This window comes from Cylas formicarius, unplaced genomic scaffold (genome assembly GCF_029955315.1).
Source record: "Cylas formicarius isolate icCylForm1 unplaced genomic scaffold, icCylForm1.1 PGA_scaffold_7__23_contigs__length_41026272, whole genome shotgun sequence".
In the NCBI taxonomy this organism is placed as follows: domain Eukaryota; kingdom Metazoa; phylum Arthropoda; class Insecta; order Coleoptera; family Brentidae; genus Cylas; species Cylas formicarius.
Window position 1 is genome coordinate 11,446,717 of NW_026844352.1, and position 12,994 is coordinate 11,459,710.

At 34.6% G+C, this 12,994-nt stretch overlaps 1 protein-coding gene across 6 annotated transcripts in view; it reads right to left on the reverse strand.

Moving 5' to 3' along the window:
- Positions 1-12,994, reverse strand: part of LOC132704742 (cytosolic carboxypeptidase Nna1-like) — a 42,572-nt gene that overhangs the window by 11,169 nt on the left and 18,409 nt on the right. For 5 of the 6 annotated variants that reach the window (XM_060674951.1, XM_060674952.1, XM_060674953.1 and 2 more), the window contains exons 7-10: positions 12,555-12,810; positions 10,275-10,555; positions 5,869-6,028; positions 475-702 (exon numbers count right to left, since the gene is read on the reverse strand). In XM_060674951.1, the coding sequence (XP_060530934.1) occupies positions 475-702; positions 5,869-6,028; positions 10,275-10,555; positions 12,555-12,810 (925 nt within the window). The remainder of the gene's footprint in view (positions 1-474; positions 703-5,868; positions 6,029-10,274; positions 10,556-12,554; positions 12,811-12,994) is intronic. The other variant, XM_060674956.1, reaches the window with a different exon arrangement.

The window sequence follows — 12,994 nt, forward strand, 5'->3', positions numbered from 1 at the left end:
TTAAAGGACCTGATTTTGTTGTCGACAGTGTACTTATACGCACAAGTGCATATAATGGTCATTTATCATTGACATTTGTTTCGTTTATATTGGAAAAGAAAAAATAGAAAACTTTGCTGTTAGCTGCACCGTTATTCTATTATTCCGTCCTATGACTACTTATAAATGACCAAGATTGACCAACCACTACTAGAACTTTGTTTGTGGAAGTTTGTTTTTATTTTATTGTTGAGTTTTATATTTTTTATTTTCGATGAAGCGATTTAAATTAGGTAATATTGCAGTTTTATTTATTTTTTCTAAAATTTTAAGATAACTGTAATAGTTCAGATTTCCCGCCACCTAGCGTTAGAATGTCAGTCCGTCCTATAGCTCTTTTTTATTAGTCTTCTCTATTCTAAAAACCCAAGTTGCACCTACTCCTTTTGCATTAAGGTGCATATATTAACAGCGCATGCGTCGTAGCTATCGCACCTTCTTCGGATCCTCGTCGTAGAAGTCCAACAAAGTCTGGCAAAAGGATTTTCCGATCTGCTCGTAATCTTGCGTGTTGAAATGGGTGCCGGCCCGCGTCCCCAGCTCCGAGCCAGCAAACGAGGCCTCCATGGTGTAACTGTTGGCGATGCCCATCATCCACATGACGACCCGGCCGGTGCCCTCCTTCGCCTTTTGTATTCGAAACTTGCAACTCTCGAAGCTGAACTGAAACACCGTTCCGCTCAACCATCACTGTGGTCGTATTTCGCGAAAAAATGACAACGCTTTTGCAATTTAAAATAAGGTCAAGTCAATGAAAATATGGAGCCTCACATAGAATAGAATAGAAAGTATTAATTTTCCACGATTATGTGTATCTATGTTATTAATTATTAATATTAACACCAGGTATCAATACAAAAATAAATGCCTAACTATTACACAGGGCCATTAGACTAGATAGAAATACTAAGAGATTATCGAAATTTCATTGTCTTTATTTTTTTAATTAAATTTTGAAAAAAATATATACATGGTTTGAAATGCACGCTATAGATACAGCAATTGTTAAACCTAGGATCTGGCACGTTGACAATACCTGGAATGGATCTGATACACAGCTAGATTCTTTTCTCGATCATCTTATTTCTTTGTGATCGTCCATTCAATTTACTGTTGAGAAAGAGAAGAACTGTTGTTTATCGTTTCTAGATGTCCTAGTAAGTAGAAATAATGGTTCTATCAGCACCTCTATATATAGGAAATCTACACATACCGGATAGTATTTAAAATTTGGGTAGAACCATTTTGAAGCAACCGACCTTGGAATCATCCAAACACTCTGCAAACACTCGATGTAGAATTATGCAGTATAAAAAAATAATTTGCTTGAAATTCAGAAAATGTCAGTCGAATAGCATAACATTAAAAAGTTAAGACTGCATTCAGGTCCGGGACGACATGAAGGACCATACTTACAAGAACAAAGCCAGAAACACCGACTCAAGAGAAAAAGTGTATCCATCAAACACTCTGTGAATCTGGATTGTCACATATTGGCGAAACAAAAAGACTTCTAAACTTTAGAGTTAAAGAACATGGGAAACACACACTGAGAGGTGAAATGCCTAGGAATCGCGTAACATGTATGGACCAAACAACACCACATCAAATGCTCCGAAGCGAGGGTTGTGAACAGCGGGTTGTTCGACAATTTCTTGCATTTCTAATGAATCATTGCCCACCAGAACTTATAGTGCTTTTACAGATAAATGGTTTTAATCAAATGATGCAGTATCTGCAATGGCGCATATAATAAGAGGGTAGAAATGCGTCCTTATAATGGAGATATTTTATTTTTTTAAATTTAGTCTTAATTTTCTACGGAAAGAGAACAGCATCAGGGAGTTGTTGTTTTGTTAAAGAGTGCAGTATAAAGAAGCCATGCCATGCAAATTGCGAAAAATGTTTACAATTTTTTACTTAGTCAAAGATTTTACTGAACTATGTGATTTAGCTAAGATAGTCTCGACTTCTGTGAAAAGAATAGTGTCAAATCCAACTTAAACGAGAAGGGAGCTCCAATAAAAAAGTTTCTTTTATAAAATCAACGTTACGTGGTGTCAAAAGTGGCTCATAATATATGACAAATATGCTTACAGTAAAAGAACTGAAAGCTACCATACAACATTTGCGAACACAACTTACCCAGCATCAAATATATATTACTAGAACACAACAGTGCATAACAATTACGGATTGCCATAAAACAGTTAAATTTATGATGACAATCGAACCCGGGTACTTTGAAATGTACAATATCAAATCAAATAACAGAGCGTTTGAAAAAGGATTTTGAAGATCATTTCGCACTAGAAACAAACAGAGCTACGAAAACGTTAACCTTTTAAACGAGGGCCAAAACACGATTCGTGTGACAAGAAGTGTGACTTCCTAGTCATGGAGGATCGCATACTGAAAGATAAGAATATAATGGATGTTACAGACAACAGATTAAAAAACGTTCGCATTTCAGATGACAATATCATTGCCTTAGATTAAGTTTTGAAAAAATGCAAAGCAAGTAATACACTTGCTTTGCATTTTTTCAAAGCACACATAGAAGGTCCAATAAAAGAGTTTCTTTTATAAAAACAAACGTAGATATTTGGGATTCAGTAAATATTTTGACGAAGGCGACAAAGACTGTCTTTTGTAAAGTTCTGTCCACAAATCAATAAAAGCAATATAATAATAAAATTATTACATTTTTTTATTTATATATTTTATAAGTTATTTAAGATTTTAGAATTTTAATAAAGAGTTAATACGTTCTCCGCTTAAGATGAAAAACATGACCTGTTTTACTCGTAAAATAGTCAACTGGTCTTCGTCGTTTTTCTAGTAGTCTATACTATTTTTTAGTTAGTATTTTTTTGCATTTTGTTGAATTGCGCTTAAAAATAAAGACCGATTTATTTAAATAAAGATCTATTTATTTATTTAGTATCAAAATGGCGGGGAATATATAACAGCGACAAGAAAATATGGTTCTAAAAATCAAAGTTAGAAATTTGAAACTAAATAAAGCAACCAACATTGTTAAAGAAAAAAAAGTGGGATTTTAGAAGTGTTAAAAGCAGTAAGCACAAAAAAATACGTTGCTGTTGTGACTCGACATGCAGAGTTACAGCTCCCACCATATTATTGTGTCTTCAATATATAGAGTGGCTCTAACTAAAAATAACCATTAGGCCACAAAATTCTTCTCTCACTGTATCACTGTTGTAGTTTCAATAAAAGTGTTAAGGGTATGCCCCGGATATTTGGAAAAGGTTGTTAACCATGTTAATATAGAAAATTATCATAACACTTTTAATCATATGGTTAAACCCATTATATTTAATTTAGGTCAAGATAGCAACAGCAACACAGAACTGCACATAGAATAATATAAATAAAAATATTATAATATACAAGCGTAGACAGGTATGGTCTGTTCATAGATATAAGAAAGCGACCAATTGCTTTTGAATAGGATTATCCAAGGGTGGTCATTAACATACAATGCAACAAGATTATTACCTAAAGTTTCGGAATTTAAATTCAGGTATGTGTGTTTAATATTCTTTGGTTTGGTATGCTACTTAGTTTAAGTTTATTAGTAATCATTCTTATTTCGTGTGTAATAAGCGTATGTTGAATCGTGTGCGAATTATGCAAAATATATGCGAGTCTAGTGTATCTCAGGAGGTGCTCCCGCCCAAATGTATAAAACACTATTCTATTGAGACTAAGGAGGAAAAAAAGAAGCGATGCTGACATTTTCTTGAGTGTAGATGAAAGTGATCAAGATATAATAAGGCGTAAACTTTACCAGTTACACGAGGAACAAAGCGTGCCTACATTAGATATCTTAATTACTAGGCTTGAAAAAGATGAAACCGGTGTTAAATGTGGCAGAACTACCTTAGGGAAGTGTATTCAACACATGGGTTTTAGATTTTAAAAAATTGCCAAAAGGCAAGTTTTAATGGAATCTTTTAGAATTTGGAAATGGCGCAGGGAATATCTAGAAAAAATTAGGATTTATAGAGAACAACAAGGGCCAATTAATTACTTGGATGAAACCTCGTTCGACACTTATGATACCCAGTAAAAAGGTTGGGTTAACTTAACTGATAAGTGTAAAACAAACGCGCCATCAAAAAGAGGTAAAAGAATAAATATTTTGCATGCTGGCTCTAAAGATGGTTGGATTCCAAATGGACTTTGTCTGTCTGCCAAAACTATTAAAGATTCTTCTCTGGATTACCATAAAGACACCACCGCTGATTTATTTGAAAGTTGGTTTAAAAACAAACTATTTCCAAACATTCCTCCCAATAGCGTCATTCTAATGAACAATGCAAGTTATCACAGTAGACAGTTGTCTAAAACTCCTTCTTCATGTGAAACAAAAGCAACAATGCAAAACTACATGTATAATAACGACATTTATTTTCACGAAGATTATACCAAAAAGCAATTAATTGAGGTTCTACAAAGCTTGAACCTACAAAAGGAATACGTGTGTGATAATTATGCAAAAAATCTAGGGCATACAGTTTTAAGGCTTCCACCTTACCACTGTATGTTTAATCCCATTGAAGAAGTTTGGCACCAACTGAAATCTGCCATTCGTCGTTACAATGTTTTTCCCCGTGTTAACTCCAATGTCCTCAAACTTATAGAAACCGAAGTTTTTAACACCCCTCCACAAAGTTGGGCAAATTCTGTTAAACATATAGAAAAAGCAGAACAATCGTATATTCATATTGCAAATAATAAAGAACAAATAATAATTAGAACAGGCGATGATAGCGAAAGTGATACTGATATATTATGTGAATAATTTTAAGTAATTTAAGTAGGTAATAAAAATAATTTGTAGTTTTATTTTAGATTTAAACATAAATACATACCTAAATAAATAAATATTGTTTAGTATCTTTCCTAACAAAACCCCAAATAATTAAATTCTAAGCAAAGTACGGACCTGTTCGGCCATATTTCATTCTTACAGCTTGTCCGGGTCTTTCCTTAATTCGTATCAATTAGTCACTATCTTATATCTATGAACAGACTTTAGCAAAATTTTGTTAAATCTTTTATGTCAGTATAATTCTTTTCTTTCAGCAGTCCAACCCACTACCCACTACATCATTTTACACTGTTCATTTTCAGCATGCTTATTGCCACGCTTGTCTCTATACAACAAAACCGGCACCGGTAGTTTTATTGCGTTCAGTAAGCAAAACAATTTATCTGTCATTTTTAATGCTTACATTTCGAAATAAATTTAAAATTGTTTATCATTGTTTATAGTATGGGAATTGAATTTAAAAGGGTTAATGTATGTACTTCCAGAAGATTAATTTTTTATTTACCCTCTTTAATACTATTTTACTAGGAAATTATTATAATCAATTAGAAATTTGAAATTGGTCACGAGGTGAGAACATCACATCAAAAAATTTCTTGGCGATTAATAATTTAGCATAGACACATTTTCGTAACTTGATTTGAATTGAAATATGGGCAAACTTCTAATTTTTTCCAATAACTATAGCATACTTAGACGTTATAAAGATATACATTATTAAACAGAGAAATGTTCGGATTAAAAAAAAATAGCAACTAACCAAAACTAAATCTCAAATATTTCCAAACTCCATCTTTTTATTAGCATTTATTTTAAAAAGGATGCAATTTAATATGGTAATATTTAAATTAAAAAATTGCTAGGCATATTAGCAATATAAAATTGTACTTTGTATCCGATATTATATTTATAAAATGAGATTTGGGGTTATTATTTTTGCGAAATCCGCCTCCTCGATGCGCATATACCTTGTCCGCGGTGTTTTTGTGCAACATGAGCGGAAACACTTGCTCTTGAAGTCTCCGGTCGCCGCCTCTTCTGTTTTCGCAGCCATAAATGAACACGTTGTGCTTGCGGGAGTGCGCGTGCAAGTCGCAAAACATGGCTACGCCGCATTCCTCCAACAGTCTGCGATTATACGATCGAACGTACAGCATGTGCAAAATTTTGTTTGTATGTTCAAGGAATCTCCGCTATTAGCAAAGTAGAGCTATGCGATGCGATACTTTTTCGTGAAACAAAATTTTCTTATCTCGTTTCGTTTCTGCGATAGAGAGACCTCATCGTATAGCCTGTCTCAATCTTCATCGTGTTGGCGCTTTCGACGGACCGACGGACACCCCCCCCCCCTTCCAATTGGGTAAAGCCATTATCAAAAAAATTATTCTTACTTGAGTGACACGGCAGGGGTGGGCCAGCAATATTTATTTCTTTCTAATCTGTTTCTTAAGTGTTGACCATTTGTGACAGTGTTTAATAATCGTTTTTACTGTGCGTTTCGAAATAGTATATTATGCGACAAGCGGGGTAAACCACATTTGACTCACGAGTTTATTTGACACGAGCGGAGCGAGTGTTTAATAAACGAGTGACTTAAAAAGTTTACCGAACGTGTTGCATACTATACTTTTACATTTTCGCAAAACAACACGAATTCATTCACTGACATGACCGTCAGAATTGAAAAACGTCAAAATTCAAAAAATGGGAAATATCTCCGAAAACATCCGATTGCTCCCAAACCCGTGCGGTAAAATCCCGGAAATGTCCGAAAAGGCTCGGATTCGTGGGAAACCAAACTAACCTGGTAAAGTGACGTTTCCCGCGCGCTATATCGGTGAGTAATTAGGTATTTTACAGACGGGAGTAGAAAAAAGTTATTTTACCAGAATATAACAATGTCGCATAGAAGTCAAGTGTCGCTTAATGCAAAACAGATTGTAGAGGACTTATTTAACAAGAAGCCTTAAAAGAACCCTGTCTACTTGCAAAAACGTCAATATCGTCGATGAGGATATTATTAATAGTGGAGAATTGAAGAAAAGGAATAAACGTAGTGATGGTCCGATACACTAGACACTGTAAACAAAGGATGGGTTGATTCCACCCAAAATTCCTCCAAATAAGGGAAAACGTATCACCATAATACACGCTGGGGCAGAAGACGGATTTGTCCCAAATTGCTTACTGTTGTCTGCAAAGAATATTCAGGATTCTAGCTTGGATTATCATGAGGATACCAATGCCGAACTTTTAGAAAATTGGTATCAAAACAATTTTTTAAAAAATATTCTCAATAGCAATGTTATTGCCATGGATAACGCAAGCTACGACGGTCGTCTGCTATGCAAAGCACCAGCCTCTTCAAGTTCAAAAACTAAAAGCCAAGAATATTTGTTAGAAAATGATATTTATTCTGAATTCAGTTACAAAAAAAAACGCAACTTTTGGAATTCCTAAATTTATGAGCCATTGAAGAACAACAAGTATGCGATAATTTGGCTGAAGCGGCTGGGCAAACTGTTTTACCTGTTCCTCCGTATCATTCCATGTTTAACCCCATAGAGCATTTGTGGAACTAAGTGAAATCAAAGCTCAGAGCACATTTCTATAGAAAACGACATAGATCACTTTCCGAGGTGAACGGAACGCGGCCCGGGGGAATACAATCTTGAATTATCGAAACCCGGGATGAGTCGAGTCGAATGTAGCTCCGATAGCCGATGAGCGGTTGACGATTTTCCCTGGTTTCCCTAGCGGGCCGCGGATCGTTGGATTCCCTTTAATAAACAATTAAGTGATTAGATTATTCATTTGTTTTAAGCACTGTGTTGTGCATTCTTTTAATATGTCCGAGAAATCTAACCCTATGTCGCCTCGCTCGCCAACAGAACCCGCCATTCTGGGTTCCTATTTCTATTTTATTATTTTTATTATTATTTCTTACGATCTCCGACATATATATTTAATGCCATTTTTTATTCTTAGTGTAATTTTATAAGATTATAAATAAACAAAAAAAAATTATATTATTACCAAAAATTTTGAGAGTCCGTCAATAATGTTCTGTCCGAGTTTCATTGCCGCCGGCAGGTAACTTCCATAATTGCGGGCAGAAGCCACCACGTTGAAAATTGAAAGAAATTATACCTCAATTATCTTTCAACTAATTGAAAAGAAAAAAACTGTTCCTCATAAAACTTTAAAAATTCGTGCAGCAGTTATGGAAGTACACTTTATTATTTTAAATGGGACACATATTTGTACTTATTAGGTAATATTCATTTTAACGTGATGTAAATATCTTGATGAGACAGTGTTGCCAGTGCTGGACATCGAATTGTATTTTATTAGTTTAGTACCTTTTCTTTTTTACCCCAGCGTCAGGGTATCCCGCACAGTTTTCGGGCCACTCCTTTTTCTTATTTATATAAATGATTTTGCACATTTTATTAAGGCCACAATGATCTGCGGAAGTTTTTCTCTAGACGAACTGGACAATACAAGTAATGTTACTGAGAAGCGAACCTGGTTTGTGACAAATGACTTGCTTTTAACGGAAATAAAACGCGAAATCCCCACTGCTTATGCTAAGAAAACTTAAGCAATCTCTTAATACTCAAGTTATGAGAAGTGTGTATTTCGCTTTATTTCACTCTAAAATGCAATATCGTCAGAGTCAGAGTGTTTCGTCTTCAAAAAAAATCTCTCCAAATTCACTCTAATAAATCAAGTTTTTCTGTAATATAAAACGCTTTGGTAACGATTCTTTTAAGAGAGCTGTATCTATCTATTAACAATATAGTAAATTATGCAATAAGTGCGGTAAACGGCATTTGACTCGCGAGTTTATTTGACACGAGCGAAGCGCAGCGGAGCGAGTTTTTATTAAACTAGTAAGTTAAAAAGTTTACCGCACGTGTTGCATACTATACTTTTTCTACGAACGTTAGTTTTTGGGTACATTTTCGCAAAACATGAATGCATTCACTGACATGACCGTCAGAATTGACAAACGTCAAAATTCAAAGCGTGGGAAATATATCCGAAAACATCTGTGCGGTAAAATCTTGGAAATGTCCGAAGTGGCTCGGAATCATGGGAAACGAAACTGACGTCGTAAAGTGACGCTTCCCGCACGCTTGGTCGATGGGTAATTAGGTATTTTATAGACGTCAGTAGAAAAAACTGTTTTTACGGTACTGATAAATACCTATATTTCAATTTTTAAACCTATCTAACCCGTCCTACTTTTACAAATTTGTTTCGTGAATTTAAGTGTTTTATATTTTTATTTATATAATGTTTTATTGTGTTAAATGTTTTTGTTTATTTTCTTTGGACTTGCTACAAATACATTTTGTATACTGTGGTTAAATAAATAAACCTAAACCTAAATCTAAACAATAGCAATGGTTTGTAAGAAATGTCTTTTTTATAGTGGCAACGTTACAAGCTTACTTTTTGTGAGGGAGGTGAGTTTTTAAAAGTAAAAATGCGTTTTTGGTCATTGCTATTACCAAGGCTGACAGCGAAAATACCGTATTTGTCCTTAGTATTATTTATTGTAGATTTCTATTGCATTATCTTTAAGGTGCGACAAATTTGTTTAGTTTTTTTTTTATGGAAATTTTGATATTGTTACATTATAATCTCACACCACAATAATTTATTGCCCCTCTCGGGAATTTTCTGCCACCTTACGTGGTTACCATAGCAATAACTCATTTTAAGGCAACACTCCTCAATCCACACGTCTGTTGCCTAAAGGCCTACAGTGTCATCACAACAGATTTTAGGAATGACGGCTTATTAAAACGAAAAAGTTGCGGGCTATTGTGAAAATCGCATCTTTGCATCTTTGCTAATAACGGAGGTTCCTTACATTTACAATCTCAGTAGTCCAGAGTACTGGTCAAAGAAACTTTTTAACGTTCTTCCAAAAAACATTCAGACTATGGAAATTAAACAATTTAAACAAACTCTTAAAACACTCTTGAGAAAAAATGTTATAGTATTGATGAATTTTTCAAGTCTGATTTTCAATGTTTGGTTTTAATACGTCTGTAAAAATCTTAGGTATGGATTTTATTATAATTATATATGTACTTATTCTAATGTAATGCAAACTGTGATTGATTACTAATTTATTTTTATTCACCAAAGTTCTTTTATATACCAGACCTGAATAAATTGATTGATTCAATCTGGTTACTAAATATTTTTTAAGCTGTGAAGTGAGCGAAACTCACTCTTGTTTGTTGCAATTAAACGTTTCAAATCTTTTTATCCTTGAGTTTCGTATACCCACGCTCTCATTTTTCGTTGCTACTGCGGCAAAATTGTGCCCGCACATTGTGCCATGCCCACTTACCTGCGAACCATCAGTTTGGTATACCATACCGACGGATAAGCGTCTCTCATCACCGTCCTGTATTGCCGATTGAGGTCTTTGGCGGCTAGCGAGCACCGGTTGTTCCCCACTATCACTCCATCTGGATTCAGCATCGGAATAATTTTGAAAATGAACTTATCTCGAAGCATTTTCGCTGCGTCCGTGTCGCCAGTCAGGAAGTCTAAAATGCCCTTCATAATCCAGGACGACGGCGTTTCTCCCGGATGGACTCGACCCGTAATCACCACCGCTCTCTTTTTCTATGAACACGAGCGCTGAATTGTAGAGATGTACAGAGATTTGGCGGTGACACAAGGGAGATAGCCAAAATCCGCGGATTATGGGCAAAATCGTGGTTTATTACATTGCCTATATGTGGGTTTTATTCGTGTTTTTTCCTTGAAGAATTCATAAATAACAATTTTAAGGTTCCCGGCTGGTATTTGGGAATGATTTGAGGAAACATTTGCAGCATTCGGCTTTGGCTGGATAAATATGGTCAGATGGCCCAGCCCATATTTTTGATTTACCAAAACATCTTCAGACACACATAAATAAAAATAAATATGGTTAAATAATAGTAAACTTTTAGTCACGTTATCGATCATGCGAAGTTCCTTTATGTCCCTTGCTGTAAGGAAGTTTACAAGTGGTTGATGTGTGACCAAATTGCAATTTTTATTTTAAACTTTATTTTAGCTTATTTTCAGCGCATTGCAGAGGCTTTAAAATTAGGTCTTTCCAATGTTTATGGTATTTTAAAGGCAGTCAAGAATAACCCATTATTTTTTTAAATCATCTTCTATGAAACAATGCACTTCGAAAAGAGTCTATTCTATTTTAAGGCTCGATACGTAGTAGTATGTACGATAAAAAAGGTGAAAACTTCAAAGTTATATAGTAAATTTCAGACAAATTGCAAAAATTTCCGATAAATTCAGTATTTCAGTTTTTGAGATCTGCAATGCAATGTGACATTGGCGTTCCTATAGGTACTTTATTAGAATGAAAAATATAATAATAATTATAATGAGAAAGTAGATGTCCGAAATATTAATTATTAAGTTTATAAAAATAATATGAAAATAGGTAAATTGTAATAAATATTATAATTTAAAAAAATCTAGTATTTACAATGAAATTTCATTTGTAAATTTAAGTGATCATGTTTTGAGTAGTCAGATGAACTATAGTTGTTTCAGGCCAGAGAAATGTGTTTTCTTGCACGTTAACATCTTTCCACATTCTTTTTTCTATTTTAATTACATGTTCGACGCACTGCCTTCTTTCTTGCAAAAGCAGTAGCTCCTTTTGAACCCGGGTAGGTCAACTACCTGGCCGTCTACTACCCTCGAGACCCTTGACAATCATCATAGGTACAATACTACGCTTTTGAAATACACCTAAGATCATTAATGATTAGTAACAACCAAAATAATGATTTATAACTCTCTCGCACTAAGAAACAGGGCATAGTTACATAGATATTTATAATTATGCAATGTAACTAACTAATGTTTATATATTTTGATTAAAGAAAAATATGTAATTGACTGCAACGCTATGCTGGCCGAGTTTGACTTGACTAACAGTATATTTGGTATGAGGTATAGTAGACATGGTTCAAAACTACATTAACGAAATTTCTTTTGATTTTCTTGTGTTTTATGTTTTATGTGTTTGTGTTTAAAAAACTTTTAAAACATATTACTGTTCATATTGAGTCTCAAAATGTAAATTTATTAGACAGTGGCGAGTAAATATCCAGTTGTTCAAGGCAGACATTTTAATTATTATTGAGATGCATGTAATTTAATAGTGATCGATTCATAATCTTGTGCTGGCAAGTTATTTATACTGGATATTTATATTTTACAAATTCAAAATTTTCTTTTAAGGCCTCATATCAGAAGTTCAATCCATTTTGGAGAATACGAAGATGATATATTGAATATAGTTAATACCAAAAAATATGGCGTATACCTATATCTTATGAAGTTAACCTTCATATGATGTAATTATATCTAATTTGTAAACAATAATTGGTACTTAGTGCTGTCAAATAAACAAATTTAATTAAAAATTATTTGAAATTTCAAAAGTGCCCAATAACCCTTTTATCTCGCCAGTTCTTAAAATTACAAACGAAAAATAACTGTCCCTGTCGGCATGATCAAACTGTCATGTCACCGCCGCTTGCTTTGTATCTGACATAGAATACACTCATTATTAAAAGGTCTATATTTTTAATGGCCGCACCTTGTTATCGCCAGGTATGGGCGGAGATGTGACGGTAACGAAATAGACATCGTTCCCCGCCAAAGACCTGCACAACAATCTAACGGTACTAAAGTTTTGCTTAATCGGGTGCGCCCTGATTTCCGCCAGATGATCCTGCAGGTCGGAATACGTATATGGGTAGCAATGGGCCAGGTAAACCTCATCGTCGTCGTGCGGAAACGTCACCGTGAAGGTGAGCGTATACGTTTGCAGCTGATCCTGGTCTTCCGGTGAACTAACGCGACAAATGCACATTATGAGGTTTGTAGAGTTCTCCAAAATATATACCGCTTTTACAACCTTAGCGGTACCCCAAGCCAGAGCCGTATTTAAGATGTTAACAAACAAGAACTGTGCCATGCGAACTGTTCTATTTTAAGAGTAGGATTTAAAAGTGAGGATGGATTTTTCACTGCAGG